Source organism: Malus sylvestris, chromosome 7 (genome assembly GCF_916048215.2).
Source record: "Malus sylvestris chromosome 7, drMalSylv7.2, whole genome shotgun sequence".
Classification (NCBI taxonomy): Eukaryota; Viridiplantae; Streptophyta; class Magnoliopsida; order Rosales; family Rosaceae; genus Malus; species Malus sylvestris.
Genome location: NC_062266.1, coordinates 19,619,388 through 19,637,027, shown reverse-complemented (window position 1 = coordinate 19,637,027; position 17,640 = coordinate 19,619,388). Strand labels below are relative to the sequence as shown.

At 37.3% G+C, this 17,640-nt stretch overlaps 1 protein-coding gene and 1 long non-coding RNA gene across 2 annotated transcripts; both read right to left on the bottom strand.

Annotated features, from left to right (window-relative positions):
• Window positions 1-12,160: 12,160 nt before the first annotated feature.
• LOC126628895 (probable E3 ubiquitin-protein ligase RHB1A) lies at window positions 12,161-15,145 on the bottom strand. The gene is made up of 6 exons (XM_050298755.1): window positions 14,535-15,145; window positions 14,004-14,123; window positions 13,414-13,786; window positions 13,151-13,260; window positions 12,926-13,028; window positions 12,161-12,787 (listed from the first exon to the last, which is right to left on the bottom strand). Exons 2-5 carry the CDS (start codon window positions 14,064-14,066, stop codon window positions 12,990-12,992), a joined length of 585 nt encoding a protein of 194 aa, XP_050154712.1. The 5' UTR covers window positions 14,067-14,123; window positions 14,535-15,145; the 3' UTR covers window positions 12,161-12,787; window positions 12,926-12,989.
• A 1,361-nt stretch (window positions 15,146-16,506) lies between these two features.
• LOC126628896 (uncharacterized) lies at window positions 16,507-17,394 on the bottom strand. The gene is made up of 2 exons (XR_007625617.1): window positions 17,072-17,394; window positions 16,507-17,022 (listed from the first exon to the last, which is right to left on the bottom strand). It is a non-coding gene; the product is annotated as an uncharacterized LOC126628896 (long non-coding RNA).
• Window positions 17,395-17,640: the final 246 nt, after the last annotated feature.

Sequence of the window (17,640 nt, the reverse complement as noted above, 5' to 3'; positions counted from 1 at the left end):
GACATGCCTAGTGGAAGGGGCGTCTCAGAAATTGTGAGTTTCTTTGTTGATATTTTACTTGTCATGTACATAATAGTATTTTGCAACTAATTATTTTTATGTATTTGTTGCATAGGGTGACAAAGCAATGGCAATTTACAAGACAAGAACTACACCAAAAAATCAAGCTTTTAAGTTGCATCATGCTTGGAACATCCTCAAGGATTGTCCGAGGTGGAGAACCGATGCAAATCAACAATGTGGAAGATTATTTCATAATGAAGCCCCACCCCCAAATGATGTCAATGAAGGTGTGAATTTTGCCGACAATGAAGGTATCGACCAAATGAGCCCAACTTCTTCTTTGCCAAGGCCCTCGGGTAGAGATAAGCAAAAGGAAGCAAAGAGAAAAGGGAAGTCCCAAGATCCGATACGTGCACAATTTGTTAGCGAAATGGCAAGAATGAACGAAAACCAGTGTCGTCGGCAAGAAGAATCGGCCCAAATGTTTTTGGCCATGAAGCAAGAAGGGGATAGGGAGCAAGAAAGGTACGAAACTAATTTGATAATGGAGGACCTTGACAAATACACTCCAGAGAGGAAGAGATACTTACGTGGTAAGCAAAAAGAAATTTTACGAAGGAATGCCACAAGAAGTATATTTCAAGATGATGATTCATCTCAAGACTATCACCCAAGCCCCCCACCAAGTCAAGATGATGGATATCATTATTAGGTTTATGTAGTCTATGAGTTTTCGAATGTATTAAGTTTATGTGGTTTATTAATTGTCTTTTTTTTTTAAGTTTATGTGGTTTATCATGATTTTCATGTATTGATTTAGTGATTTTTCAAAATTTATCGGAATTTAAATATTTTTAGGTTAAAATGTTCATAAAATTAATTTATGATAGTCTACATAATTTTTTTTTTAAAGTTAATTTAAAAAAAAAAATTAGCCTTAATTCATTTTTTGATAATCTGGGGCTAAAATTTTAGGCCAAAAGGGTTGGAGTAGAAAAACTGTTTCTGGGCTAAAACCTAAATTTTCTGGGCTAAATATTTTTAGGTTTTAGGTCAGGGTTGGAGATGGTCTAACTAGCTAGAGGGAATGTAAAAAATGTGGAATTTTAATTGGGTATTTCAAAATACAACTCTTCATTAATAACTTTAATACTATTCAATTTGTTTTAAAGTCTTTACTTCAGTTTTTTATTTGTAAAACTAAAAAGTGAAGCGTTAACTAATTTATAATCGTTGTGGCGATAATGGCCAACGTTCTAGAGCTTGTTAAATGGCCTTCACGTTAGCCTATTTGTCCCAAATAATAACATCCTCTCTTTGAGGTTAATGTCAATTTTTATGGAGTAATCTTTTCTTTCCTTTGGCATATAAGAGGTAGATTCTTACTTTCCTTTGCTACTTCCTTGTCTTCTCATTAAACTTGTGTTTCTCTAATTTTTTTTTTCCTGTAAGTCGATTTGTATTTTAAAATAGGTAACTTTAATGAAAAACTTATAGTACTGTTCACTTTAACGAAAAACCACATTTTAACACTAAAAATTCAATCATGATACTATTCACTTTATCATTTATTTTGTCCTTATCGTTAAAACTCAAAGTTTTCAAGCCATTTTCATTAGTTTTCCTTTTAAAATATGTGGGGGATTGTTGGATATTTGATTGGTATTTCAAAATACAAATCATACTCATTGTGACAATTTATTTTCCTTCAAATTCATTTATGAATTGAATTAAAATTCTAGCCAATAACGTTGACATTATTTACTCATAATTCAGAAGATTTGGGACGTTGGCAGTTTTGTAACCTTTCCTCTGTTCATTTGGTTATTAATGTGAGAATTATTTCTTTAACTCTCCAACATTATATAACCAATGTTAATCCAATATATATATCCTTTCTATCCTACAAAACTTACTGTGTGAAAAAGAGTCCCACCATTGTGTTGTTTCTTGGTAGTAAATCTCTCAATATAGAACGAAAATTTGACAGCCTTTCCCCTCCTTTCCTTTCTGCATCATTCTTGATAGTGTTATGATATTCTTCACTTTTTTCATACCAAAGGAAGAATCGAGTTGTTCACCCCATCTAAGTATTGCGACTGCACGCTTACGAGGATCATAAGTTATTGTATCATGGAAGGTAGGGGCCATAACCTGCTACACCGAAACATTATCTTAGAGGGATGAAATCTATTCTTAAGGACAGTGACTACACTTCTCAACCTAAAATTTTGTTCTAATCAAAGATCGACAAAGAGCATTCTCTACCTGCAAAAGATAAGTACTATTTTATCTTATTTTGTTTGTTTTATGTAATTTATTGTGGCAATGAAAATTATCATATATTAATAATTATCTTATGTGATTTGTTGTAGGAGAAGTAGCATTCGGATCGCCAAGATTTCCAACAAAAAATGTAATAATGAAATCACTGAAATGTGAGACCTTCAAATATACTTGTCTTTCATGTCGATAACATCCCACAAAGCATCCAATGGGGTTTTGTTGGAAATTTTGAATAGAAATTTCATTGTCTCACATTGGTCACTACCAAAAGGTTTCCTCACTTTATAAGGTTTTGTCTCTTATAGATAGTGATTGGAGTGATGGACTATGGAAAATGAAATTGGGCTCAACCTTGGAGTTGTGTTTTGGGGTGTATTAATTAATTGATAATTAATTATCAAAAGATGTGCCTTGGGAATTTGGACTCTTAGGCTCTTAAAAATAAATTCTTTAATTAATTAATTATTTTTTATTAATAAACTCATCTTTTCAAATGAAGTTTGAAGTGATAAAAGAACGCAGAGCAAAGCACCTCTATGAAAGATGTCTTCCAATAGACGCATCACATTCTCATACATGTTGCGAACATGTATAAACCTATTATATATACATCAATTTGCATGGCATTTAGAACACAGAAAACTCAAATTCTTCTTCTACAATCCCAAACATCCATACTGAGAGAACCACAAAGAAATTTGCTAGAAGTCAAGTTTTCTGGTGCTGGAATTCTGACTTAGATCGTTGAATCCTGGTGAAGCAGACATTTGTAGAACTACAAGCACTGAATATGGATGAAATTTCTGTTTCAAGGACATTGCGGTATGCAAGCTTCGATCTTCAAGTTGTTTGTTTAATATTTTTTTTGTACATACTTTGTTAATTTATCCATTCGCATTTATTATTTATTAGCATAAATAAATTTATCATTGATTGTTGATATTTATCCAACACATTTCTCCTCTGCCTCCAAATTCATCTACTATTACTGCCCATGTATACATAAATATCTTCACAAAACAACATCCCAAACCATTCACCAAGAAAAAACAAGACGGGGAAGGATTTGGGATTTCATGAATGGAAAATTCCGCTTTGGCTGATGGAAGTGAAGTGCCTTACTCGGTTCAAGAAACTGCTTCCTGGATGCAATATGACAAGTCTAATTCTTTTGGCAGCATATTTTCCCCTTCCCATTGACCTCGTAGAAATGATATTTGGTCGAGTCGACTCATATCATAGGCTCCGTTTGGGAGTATTTGATTGTCAGTGTCCACCGTACTTGCAGCTGCTGTACTTGCTTAAAGGAAGAAGGAAGATGCAGATGATGTGCCAAACGCTGTATATGATTTTCATTACTTAACTATACCTGTGCCAAATTCAGTAGCTTTCACCGGTTTCGAGTACCCAACTATAATTGCTGCGATGGCTAATGCAGATAAACCTGCAAGTGCAAAACCCCAACAAATCTTTTAAAAATTGTCTTACATAAGATCCTGGATCCATCCCTAACAACATTCCCAAAAGGCAAAGCATATCAACAAAGCCTAAAGTGACCGATATCAATCTTAAAAAACTAAGGGATGAAACTGTTTGGACCCAAAATAACACTTTGGGCCGAGCCCAGAGTTGTTCTAGGTCCAATAAGGAATATTGGGAATATTCTTTACCATCGACCGAGTCCAGTTGAGTTCGGCTGAATCCTCTCAGAAGATGGTTTTGCCTGGATAAGGGTGAAATGGTCGAATCCTAGTGCAATAAGAAGTTAAGGATGCTTCGAATAAAAAAAGATGCCGAGAATCAAAGGATTGAATCTGAATGATTAGAGAGCTTGGTTCAAAATCCTATGGGGTTAGGATTGGTCGAAACCTAATCAGATTGGGTTGATGAATTCTAGTCTGAGTGAAATTTTACCTCGGCCATTAGGGAAATTACTACTATAAATATAGAGGGGAGTGCATCATTCAAAGCCCTTCCATATCAACACACAATTGCCCTGCGCAAACAACCTCTCAAACACCTTGAGATTTTTATTTTCTTTTTTCCCGTCAACACACCTTCAGTTTGGATAAACAGCACTGTAAAGGGAACTGGCGACATCTTTAGTTTGGATAAACAGCACTCGAGCCGTAGAATCATCCGACCGATGAGCACTTTTAGTTTGGATAAACAACACTACTTCGAGACCGACTGGTTACCTATTCAAGTCTCGAACAACAAGGATTTCCAAGTCCTTGTTGGAAGAGGTCATCTCATCAGCTTTCTCGGCAAAGTGAAGTGTTACCATGTTACTACATTCAGCACACTAAAAGATGAATTAGATATTGATATTCGCAAAACTAGCAGCCTTGTCTTCAGGCTCTAGAACCCGAAGGCCGAGACGTGTTCCTTCCTCGCGAGATCAAGAAGTCAGCAGTGCGCCTAACGCCACATCAACATACATTTTACTCCTTGACCGATTTTGATCGACGAGTTGGCACACCTCGTATTCGACCGAGGGATGTAGTTAGCTAATTAATTACTTGGACGAGCTCTACCGCTGAGTTGACACGTCCCGCATTCGACCGAATGACGTAGTTAGCTCATTTATTACTCAACTTACGCGCCACGTAGGGTAAGTAGTTTTTAAGGTCAATAGAAACATATACAATCTTTGATTTTGTCCTCGTGGGTCCGATGGCGGGCCCTAGGATTTTAATTTTCTTTTTCTAAGGGAAAGATGAAGAAGTTCCTAAGAAGAAGAACGTCAAGTATCCGCTGTGAGGCAATTTAACCAACACTTTGGTTCATTGTGAAGGGCAACTAGAACTGCTATAGAAGAAAATCCATCAATAATCTTTTCAATCATAATGCATCTAAAGTTCTAAACTGAAAAAAAGAAGCAGCAATAGTCAAACAGATTGGTTGAGTATACCAGTTGTACTTGATTAATGTAGCACATTATGACGAATTCATGTTAAGTAATAAATAATAATTGAGAAACAATGTTGAGTGTGCAAACAGTAGATTAACCAGAGACATCTAACCAAAGCGTGCTAAGTAATAGTTAAGAAACAAGTTTTTCATAATGAACGAGAGAGCAGAAAAATAAGGATTCTTATGGCTAAAATTCGATGAAAGGTCGCGGCAAACTTGGCATCTTGACTCTCCTGAGCTATTTTTCAAGTTCCAACTTTTGTGGATTACTTTTGACATGCATGTTGATTAGAAATGAACTAAAACGTGACAGAAAGCAACATAAACAACATATAGGCAAAGATGTATGCATGTGGATGGAGACTTCAGAGCAATGTTTTAAAAAGATCGCCTCGAGGCACGCCTAGGCGGCCTTGAAGGCTGGGCGGGTAGCTTGCCGTCTCTGTTTTCTAGGTGCGGCGTAAGGCGTCGTCGGAGCGCGCCTCAGGGAGTCTAGGCGTTGTATTTTCCCATTTTTTTTGGGGTAAATTACTTTTTACCACCTCAAGTTTGGGGTCGATTTCAATTCCTCACAACATCTTTAAATCATTTCAATTTCATACATTTACTTATCATTTTATTTCAATTTCATACATTTACTTATCATTTTATTTCAATTTCATACATCCGTTAAAAAATCTGTTAAGTAAACCGTTAAGTGATGACATGGCAAATAAGGGGTCCCCATTTGTGCCACATGGCTAAACAATTAATAAAAATTTTAAATAATTAATTAAAAAAAGCAAAAAAAAAAAAAAAAAAGAAGCCAAAACCCAGTTCGTCTTCCCCACCCCTTCTCCCCACCCGAGCACACCCCCACCCCAGAATCCCCATCACGCTTCTCACTGCCGATGCCTTCCTCCTCACGCTCACACTCCTCACCACCCTCACCGAAGCGCATAACATCACACGCAGACCGTCCTCCACTCTCCTCACTCTTTCTCTCGAACCCACATTGCCGCTGACATCATGATCGCACCACCATCACCGTCTGTGCCGTCGACAACTAAGGAATGCCGGCCTGAATTAAACTCTCACACTCTTGATGTGAGATCCCACATCGCTAGGGGAGTGGATCCTCTAAGCCTTATATGTATATTTTCATCTCTACCTAGCACGAGGCCTTTTGGGAGCTCACTGACTTCGAGTTCCATTGGAACTCCGAACTTAAGTGAGTTTGCGGGAGAGAAATCCCAGGATGGATGACCCACTGGGAAGTTCTCGTGTGAGTTCCCAGAAACAAAACATGAGGGCGTGATCGGGGCCCAAAGTGAACAATATCGTGCTATGGTGGAGTTGAGCCCGTGATGTGGTGGGGGCCCGGGCCCGGATGTGACAATTTGGTATCAGAGCCAATCCCTGGTCGGAAGTGTGCCGACGAGGACGTCGGGCCCCTAAGTGGGGTGGATTGTGAGATCCCACATCGCCAGGGGAGTGGATCCTTTAAGCCTTATATGTATATTCCCATATCTACCTAGCACGAGGCATTTTGGAAGCTCACTGGTTTCGAGTTCCATAAGAACTCCGAAGTTAAGCTAGTTCGTGCGAGAGTAATCCCATGATGGGTGACCGATTGGGAAGTTCTCATGTGAGTTCCCAGAAACAAAACCGTGAGGGCATGATCGGGGCCCAAAGCGGACAATATTGTGCTACGGTGGAGTCGAGCCAGGGATGTGGTGGGGGCCCGAGCCGGGATGTGACACTCGGTCCAATTGAAACAAACTCTCACACTCCCGATTCTTTCTTGTCTCTCTCTCTCTCCTATTTCTTTCTCTAGATATACACACATATATATGCAGCAGCGAGGTAGAGCGAACAACCGAAGATCCAGGAGCTTTTTGAAATCACGCATTGTAGTTGAGGGATCTTAGCCCCGGTCTTCTTCCTCTCCTCATTTCACTCGCTCTCGTTCAAATTCGAATTCTCATATCTCTCGATCACCATTTTTGTCAACAATGGCTGCTTTTGCTAATGGTATGAATCTTTAACGGGGCCATTTTCGTTGTTTTTTATATTAATTCTTATGTGTTCGATTCGGATCTCTGAGTTTTGAATTATGATTGCAGGGGAAGAGCGGGAGGTGTAGAAGAACTCTAGGTGGAGCACTCCGATTTGATCGTTGAGGCAATGATGCTCGACTCCAAGGCCTCTGATCTCGACAAGAGAGTGGAGGAGAGAGATGTGGTTGGGAGGGTCGAGAGGCAGAATAGGGGTGGGGAGGGGTTGCGGGGGAGGTGGGGGTGGGTCTTGTGTTTTTCAGTTTTATTATTTTAATTAATTTTTTTTGCCACTTGGCACAAATGTGGCAGCCACGTCAACTTTTAACGGATCAATGAATGAAAAATGTAACGGATGTATTATATTGAAATAAAATAGTACTTGAGGTATGAAATTGAAATGTTTTAAAGATGTTGTAAGAAATTGAAATCGACCTCAAACTTAAGGTGGTAAAGGGTAATTTACCCTCTTTTTTTTTTGGTAAAAATACCAAAACCAAAGCCATCCCCAGCCACGAACCTGAGTTGCAAAACCGTACCAAGGAAGAAGATGATGAAGACAGACGGCAAGGGCTTTCTTTTCTCCCGACTTTTCGTTTTTCAATAATTTTTTTCTCTTTAAAATTTAAATAGTCCCCACTTTGCTAACATTTCTTACCCCACTATCTTTTTTTATTCATTTTTATTTTTTATATTATTTATAAGGGGATTCTCTCTTTAATGTTTTTTATTCACTATAAAAAAAATAAAAATAAAGTACAAGATTAAATTAACAATAAAACTTAAATTTATCCATAAACCCACATTAAATAGCCAAACCCTTACAATCACACAACTTTTTCTCCTACGATCTATTATGGCTAACCTTACTCCATCTATGTCCTCCTACATAAGTTAATTACCAAAACCCTAATACGCTTTCATAGAGAATAAAAGAAACACTTTTTTTTAATCAATAGATGGTGATTTTGAAGTTTTAGAGCACTCCCACAGGGTCATACTCAAATATGCCAACTGTATTTGACAATCTTTGCCTAACTCTTTGACAACAGGACATCCACTACATTCCAGTTCATAGCATCTAATCACTTGCTTTGTGTTCCTCTAATCTTTTGCCGCGATGGCCCGGATTGTTCCTACAATCCAAGGTCATGCTTAGCGCCGTTTTAACGTTTATCTTTGCTTTGACAACTTTGAGACCTTTGGGGTTAATTTTAGGTGTTTTTTTTCTTCTTAATTGGGTGTAAAGATAAATTAACATATTGGATTGGGTTTGTGGGGTAACTTAGGTAGTAATTTGGGTTTAAAAAGATATTAATAGATAGTAATTTAAAGTGTCAATAACAATTCCTTATAATTTTATGTGGAAGGTATTCAACAACATATGGGGTCTCAATAAAAAAAAAAAAATCTTTCTACTTATTTTTTTTTTGAGAAATATTTGGATTTTCTAATAATAAAATTTGAATCAACGAAGACAAAAGTAGTGGAAAAGGAAAATGTCTTTTCATACAGTCTCATTGAGTTTTATTTACATTTAAGAGGTTTAACATGGTAAGAAATTTTTTTTGCTTTATAAAATTCATCACACTAATAATCATTGAGAAATTTTATTTGAACCCATATAACATCTTTCTACACCTAACTTATTTTTTACACCCATATTAAAAATAATTAAACTATCAAAATCTTTTTAAACCCAAATTTACTACCTGAACTACCCTTACAAACTCAATTCAAAATATAAATCTATCTTTACACTCATTAAAACAAAACTAAATTGATTAAATGAAAACCTGTTATACGACGATTGAGAGTGCAACATGGAGGATCATGAATGGAGTAGTTATCCCCAACATTACAACTATCAAGAAAAATAAAATTGCAGAGAGTGAATACGCTTCGTTTCGATCATGTGCCCATCTACGCTATTCTATGCTCCATTCCGTCCATGGTTTGTCAAACTTTTCTATTAATAGCCAGTGTGAAGTATATGGGGATGAGTATACCAATACTGGACTTGATCAAGAAGACGAAACCAACAATAACTTCACGTGAATTGTTTATTTGATTGATGGCATGAAACCTTGGAAATCAAACGTGGTTGAGCATCCTAAAGTTGCTGGTGCCTTTGAGAAAATTTAGCTGGTGGCATGATGATTCCTTTCTGAAAGGATTGTCCCAGGGGTGCAGGGCAATCGGGCAGTGATGCAGGTGCACTGAAGGCAAGTAGTACTTCACAATGCAAAGAAGATGGCGTAAGAAAAGTTCATGCTAGTGATGATTTTATATTCGAGATATAGATTTATGTACGAATGTGATTGAGCTTTTTGCAAGCAATACACTTGTAAACCCTAAACAAAAATAATTAAAATCAAACAAAAAACTCACATAAATCGATTCATACTTTAGTTGAAGGTTCCAAAACTTCAAAATCCTTGTCCATCCGTAAAAAAATAGCTTGGTTTTGTCTATGTGAGTAAATTAGGGTTTTAGCTAGAATAGAACGTAAGGGAAATATTGCATGATGATAAGGATTCAATTATTAGTGTGGGTTTATTAATAAATTTTAGTTTTATTGTTAATTTCATTTTGTACTTGATGGTAATTATACAATAGGGCAAAGATGACAATTCACATTTAAAGTTTAAGTTGGGTGTAGAATGAAGTTACATGGGTTCAAATAAAAATTTCCATAATCATTTGATTTTAAAGGTTAAGAATTAAGTAGTCCAACCGAGTCCTACCATCAATGAGTTTTCTTCAAACAAAAGGAATTGGATTTGCTCCGGACTTTAGTGTCCGGAGCCTAAGGATCAACTTATCTAGGCCGTATCTTGCGGTTTCCATTAACTCATTTCGCTAGCCCACCACACACACACCAACAACTTTGATTTCTTTTACACACCAATTAGCGGTACAGATGGATTGATCCTTAGACTTCGGACACTAAGGTCAGGAACGGATCCAATTCCCAAACAAAACACTTAACTTGTATCATTCAGTTGTGTGTTCATTTATTCAATGATTGAGAATATATTTAGGTTATGTTTAACTCGTGATGGATGGGATTAAGCCTTAAGGATGAGATTTGATAGACATGAACTTGTTAGACATGATTTGTAACCCATGTATAAGAATATATTAGATAACTCACTCTATTGTGAATTCATAACCCATCATATCCAATCTTTTGAATCTCACATTTTGACACAACAAATAATGGACTGGACTCAAGTCCTTGATCATAACCTATTCCATCCAATCCACCAAAAGAGGCCTAACTGTAACATCCCACATCGCCCAGGGGTGTGGATCTTGTAAGCCTTATATGTATATTCCCATCTTAACCTAGCACGAGGCTTTTTGGGAGCTCATTGGCTTCAGGTTCCATCGAAACTCCAAAGTTAAGCGAGTTCACGCGAGAGTAATCCCATGATGGGTGACCTACTGGGAAGTTCTCGTGTGAGTTTCCAGAAACAAAACCGTGAGGGCGTGGTTGGGGCCCAAAACGGACAATATTATGCTACGGCAGAGTCGAGCTCGAGATGTGGTGGGGGCCCAGGCCGGGATGTGACACTAACGCCATCTCCAACCGAAATAGCTAAGCATAGTCTCAAGAAAATTATTTTTAAATGAACAGTATCAGATACTCATGTACCATATCTAACTGAAGGGGTTAAATATAGCTGCCTCAATAATTTATTTGTTTATACTTTAAATTTATTGGTTAATTTAGTTAAACTACCTTTGAATGTTTTAAAAAAATAGTCGTCGGATTTGAATCAATTGTTGCAACTGAGGAGCCGAGCTCTTAAAAAAAGCTAATAGGAGGCTACATTTGGGCATCCTGATGCCCCTTTGGCCAAATACTAGCATGGTGGACTTTATAAAATTATAGCCTAGCCATCGGTTGAAGATGTGATTTTGGACAAATTAGGCCATTTTTTTTTGCTTTTGGACCTTTATCCCTCTCCATTGAAGCTGCCCTAAGGGTTAAGCATCTGTCAGCATTGAAAAGAATTTCAATCCTCCAATCCATTATTTGAGTGCACGCTTAATAAAACACTTAAGCAACCACTTAGTACTACGGTCTAGTGGTATTCTTCTTCACTTGTAAGTGAAATGTCTTAGGTTCAATTCTCGCCAAAGGCGAATTTGAACCGCATTATTACTAGCACATTGTAAGGCTAAGTTCACTCCCTTCCCTTTAATGTAAATAATATCAGTTGTTCAAGAAAAACAAAAACAAAAAAACATTAAGGGAGTAGTTTTGGACAATTCTTTATCCGAACATCAACATATTATAATTTCTCCCCTAATATAAATGTATAATCATTGATGCAATTTATTGTAAATGTAAAATTCTAGCATTGAAGTTATGTGTTCAGTCTCTCTTTCCAATATCTCCAATATCGCTTGTATAAAAAAGAAAAAGCGTGTATACAGGGCCAAGGTCAATTGACTAGTAGACTACTTGTTTTCACAAGAACCAAGTGTTTCATTGTTTAGTATGCGTTTGATTCAAATTTCTGAATTGCAAACTTGTAAATCATAGAGAAGTTAGACAAGGATTCCAAATGTTTCCCAATTCTTGAAAGTTGAAGTAGGCATTTAAACAAAATTGAAGTTGAAAGGAACGGTTTGGAGCTCCTTACCCCAGTTCGAACTCACACAACTACATTAGTCTACCATCACAATGTGTGGTGGAATACCTCTTATACTACAAAAAATATAGCTGAAATACGTAGTCATGCCCTAGAAAGAAAGCCCCACTGACCTAATTGGTTGAGTTTTATGGTAACATATAGTAGGGGACTATCATCTTCTCAACATTTTGGGAACAAAAGTGGTTCATGCGCAAATCATATTGTATCCTCTCGTGTGTATCAAAACATGAGCCCCACAACTAGTCCCTATTTTTAAAATGATCAACTTTGTGTGATACACTTTTCAGGACTACATTTCTTGATCATTGCATGCTTTCACACATGAAACAAATGTCCAAATCAAATCCACCCAGAGAGAGTAAAAGAAATGGGATTTACACAACTTACAAATTTAAGGGCTGCAGTGTGTAATCAAATCATGCAGCCGATAACAACAAAAGGTACAGAAGGATTCCTACAACAAACTAAGAGATCTGTACAAAAAGTGTAGCAAACCACCTACGTGGATAGCAGAACTGTCGTTACCTTGGTTCCACAGGAAGGCCTTGTTCTTAACCTCTTGATTGCTCCACTTAAAATCCAGAGACCTGTCTGAGAATTGGAATCAAGCTATACACATAGGGAAGGAAACTTTTGCCATCAATTGACCTGCTAAAACAGCTAACTAAAGAGATTCGGTGCAATCTTCAATTGAGCATGACCGAAATTATAAATGAATTTGCAGGCCGCACATCCCTGGCAAGTTTCAAAACAAAGTGCTACTGTCGGTCCAGAGTCTACTGTGTTGGCAATCTCCGACTTCAAGAAGCAAATAAACTTTGGTTTTGTAAAAGCACGAGAGAGCTACAAACTAAAGCTATGTTCAACTACCAGTTCCTGAAAAAATCAGAGAAGGAGAAACTTCGGTTTCAAACATAAGGGCTTTAAAAACTACATAGACAAACGCAATCAGAGATCCGATTGTTCAACAATTTGGACCTAGGGTTCATCAAGTCAACAATTAACTAGGCTCACCGTTACGATTGTGACTGTTCCGAAATCATCATTCCACCAAAAATCAAAGGTGCTTCAGTAATTTTTACTCTTCTTTTACCTTCTTCGTTGGTGAAATGACTTCCTGTGCAAGCATTGTTGACAGATGAGTACCAAAGTCAGTATCTAGAAAAACGAACTCCTTTCCATGACAATATGATGAAAACTATAAATAACTGCACATATCACTTGTTGCAGAAGGCAAACCTGATCACATATAGGACAGGAATCACTTCTTTCCATCCACTGAAGGATACACGAGAGGTGATAGTGGTGTTCGCATTTTGTGATAAACTTTGGATTCTCTGTTTCATACTCTACAAGTGGAGAAACAAGATTAATCATTAGCTACCTACAGTTCAAAATAGAAAAGCGATGCAAAAATGATGTCTCTTAGTTTCCCATAATCGAGAAGAAAAATAATCATACATCAAAAAAATTAGTTCCCTGAGCTATTGATGGTAAAGCACCTTCGAGACAAATGGGACAAACATCTTCGTCTTCTTTTTCTAAAACATGAGGTTCATTTGATTTTGAAAGTTCTAACTTCTTCGGTGAGATATCCAAAGAACTTTCTTGAACTTTGCAGTCTGATTCCCCAAGATCTCCACAAGTTGCTGAAGTATCAAAACTACTGCAGCTAATTGTTTCCCTGGCAGAATCAGAATCTGTTGATCGTGAACATCCAAAGACCATATCATACGGCAAAGGTGGAGGAGGGGGTCTGTAAGTGTCTGGTATTGATGCTTCCAGATCCCAATGAACCAGGAGTCCTGCACTGATTGTGGAGGCTGTGACATCAAGAGATCTTAAGGACTCTTGCTCTTCCAAAACCGGAGGACACTGAAGAAAAGAGTTTTAAGAAAAGAAAAGAATTAGAATTAAGAATCAAATCTTAATGCATACAGTAAACTTATACGATATTAGAAAAAACAAGAAACTCTCCTAATATCATGTGATAAAATTATTTCCACTATCGGCCCGAAACAGTTGGGTACTCAATGAAAAGCAAACTAGAATAACAAAAGGGATGTTGGAGTGAGAAGGGAGATACACGTACATAGATACATACAGGTGCTCCATGCAGATGAGCTTTTCTGCAAGAACAGCAACAACCTCCCATTCTCTGCAGTTATTCTTCTTAAACACCCAACACAAGTGTATATAGGGGCATTGCTTCCTGTTAATTGGCATCATAGGCGACAAAGTCAATTGCTATAGATTGAAGATAATTAATATGTTACTATGAGTTAAGAAGATTATATACAACAACATTAAAAGGATATTATGTTACTAAAACCTAAAAGAAGCCACAACAAAGTGCTTAAAATATTTAATTAACCCTCGCAAAGAGGCAAGAATAAGAAATAAGAGTTGGCAGGCAGAGATATGTCGGAAAAAGGTGAACTTCAAAATTATCGACCAGCCAACAAAATAGTTGGTAAATTCTGAAAAGACGATGTAATTAGCTCTTCAGACTCTGTAAAACTGACAGTTTCATGAACCCAAAATTTTTGAATGGGATTTTATATGGCTAGTTGCAATCAAATAAGAATTGCAACTATAAAAGAAAGGGGGTTATCACAAGTACCCATGCTTATGGTGCCAGTTTTCTGTAGAAGCTACCGCCCACGATGCCAGCAGTCCAGAAATCTCATGCTATGAATTACAGCGACCAAAAACCACAGTACATATCAAATTTTTCTAAGATGCAGCACTAGAAATTAGTGATGGCGTTGCACTTTGAATTCCATTGCTCGAAGCATATTCCATTTTCGTATGTTACATATGCAATCCCTAGCATTTGAACCTAATCTTTATAGTATTTATGCATGAGAACAAAAATACAACCTGTAGAATCCTTGCTAAAAGGAACAATAAAACACAAAGTCTGTGAGACCCTCATCTGCTCCAAATACTCATTCAACTCTCCCAATGCTATTCCTACTCAACAATTAAGACAAACAAAAACCCCAATTGAACAAAAACTAAGCATAAAACAGTAAAGAACACAAAAAAAATACCAAACAGAAACCCAATTGAATAAAATACTGCAAACCCACAAATCCAATCAAAACCCAGATGCGAATTTCACCGAATTAAAGCACCTAAACAAGAAAATTAGTTCTTGCACACAAAAACAAGCACACCCAGATGAATGATTGATCAAAATTCGCGAGCTTTAAATGTTAAGAGCAAAGCTTTTACCTGTAGAAGCTGGAAAGAGAGCGTTTTGTGAAAAGAAGTATCCAGTCGGTGATAGAAGGAAATTAAAGAATCGCTTTTGGCTTTTGTGGGAAGTGCTTTCTGCGTTTGCACAGTATGCACTCCACTCTCGTATGAGTCCCTCTCGCGTACGCTATGATGGTCTGGCCATGTAGTTCACGTCTCTATCATTACGCTAATATAATTATTTAATTTAACTGATGGGTTAAGTTTGTGATTAACCACTTAATCATTCATTGTTCTTGCATTATGGTTATGGGGCTGAAGGATGACGTGATCTGGTGTGGAGGAAGTGGGGTTTTCTACTGGGTTGAATCAGTTTTTGAGGAAAATGACAAATTTTGGAAAGGTCAAAAGTTGGACTTACATGAACGGGTTACCAGCATTGACGTTTTGGTATAAGGAAAAATTTGAAATAGGTTCAATTTTATAGGGTTACTTTTGAAATAGGTTTAATTTTTAGTGATTTTTTATTTTTGAAATAGGTCCAATTTTTAGTTACTTTGAACCTATATCAAAATACTCTTTGCTAATAACATAACATTATGTGCAAGGGCGGATGCACTATAGGACCAAAGTGGCCACATGACCATCCAGAGCCTAGGAAATAAGTATGTGAAGATCTTCGAGGACCTTCTCAAAGTTTTGTACGGGTACCTCTTGTGCCCACTAATTGTTTGATGTAATGCATGCTAGCATATATTAATAGCACTCGACAGGTTGCGTTGACAATACTCGACAAATGCTCTCAATAGCACTTATCAGATTGCTTCAGCTTATGTCGGTTTCCATTGACATATGCTCAACATGGTTGAGTTGCCAATAATACACCCACCAAGTGTTCGATGAAATGTCTCCGTGAATAAATTGAAATTTGTTTGCATGCTTTGCGCTATGCTTTTATCTAAAAAACTTGGACCTTTAACATTGGGACTCCCAAAGTTCAAATCCTGAATCTGCCGTTGATCATGTGTATAAAATTGAAATGTCATATAGTGATAAACTTGTTTCATTCAAGTTGCTCCGAAACCTCAAACCATTACACTTTGTTTCTTACTATACTTTTCCTGTGAGTAACAAAATTTTTCTAAACTCCTTGTACATTTGTTGAATAAGATGACAATTTTAAACATGAGTTAGTACATTTTAATCATTAAAAAGGTCGTACCCAGTGCACAAGGCTCCCGCTTTACGCAGGGTCTGGGAGAGGTGAATGTCGGCTAGCCTTACCCCCATTTTATAGAAAGGCTGCTCCCAAGTCTCGAACCCGAGACCTACCGCTCATGGACGAAGACACTTGCTATCGTTATGATTAGTGCTAGTCATATTACTTAACACAAATTTGTTTAAGTCATTTATCATTACAGTCTAGTGGTATATATTCCCATTTGTGAATACTGAGTTCGCTATTAACTTATTTTCTCATCTTTATAGACATATCGTTGTATAAAAACATGCATAAACGATCCAATAATGTGATTGTTAAACAAGAGAGGTTAGTGTTTGAAACGTAGACAATTAAAACTTGACACAACAAATCTTTTGAGCACTAATATATGGAAAAAACAAATACTAATTCTGATTAGGGTTGGTGGCAATAAAGTGAATTATTTTCTTTCCTTTGCCGCCGACCCTAATTCTGATTAGGATTGGTGGCAAGTTGGCAACCCTTTCTTCTTTCCCTCTGCAACCATTTTCTTTCGTTTTTGTTTATTTCCCCTGCTTTTCTTCCTGCTTATTCCATAGCCTTTTCACCATTGACTAGCACTAATCTCTCCATCCACTTATATCCACTCATCGAACTCTCAGATCCTTTCATCCATACACACATCTACATGTCTTTCTTCCGCATTCTACTGATTCCATCTTTTTTCAGACCTTTAACCAATTTTGACCGCGAACTGTTGCAGTCACCAACTTAGAAGGTGTGTAGAGCTCCAGTGTTCACACCGACTCGGGTGGCCACACCACCTCATTCTCTATGTCTGCCTTTTCTGGAAATGTTGCTTGTGGTAATCCCACAAGCTTCTTTGCTTTGGTGGTCTTGTTTGACGAGATGCTATCGTTTGGAAGTCGGAATCCATCTTCTTTCCACCTATGAGGTGATGGTTCCTGATAATAGTTGGTGGTGGCGGTTCGAGATCGTCGGGGTGTGCTACTGCGACGGCGATATTGGCGAAAGAGTTGGAAGAAAGCATTTAGGTTTAGATTTTCTGTTTTTTTGTTGTGGGCCAAACTTTGTTTTGGACTTTGGGTTACTTTTGAGGTCCATATTTTTGTTTATGTGGATATTGTACTTGGACCTAACTTGTAAGTTGATAGCTTCTCCTTACCAAACCTAGGGGTGGGTTCAAAAAACCGAAAAACAAACCGAAACCGAAAAAATCGAACCGAGTGAAAAAATCGAACCGAATTGAAAAAACCAAAAGAATTCGGTTCGATTTTAGTGATATAGAAATCGAACCAAACCG

Bases quoted from the DNA above. Each gene is read 5' to 3' on its own strand.
- LOC126628895 (XM_050298755.1), bottom strand. From the start codon at position 14,066: ATGGGAGGTTGTTGCTGTTCTTGCAGAAAAGCTCATCTGCATGGAGCA. The intron at 13,261-13,413 runs GTGCTTTACCAT...CTCCACTTGTAG, and splicing joins TTGTCCCATTTGTCTCGAAG to AGTATGAAACAGAGAATCCA. The intron at 13,029-13,150 runs GTTTGCCTTCTG...ATGCTTGCACAG, and splicing joins CCTGTCCTATATGTGATCAG to GAAGTCATTTCACCAACGAA.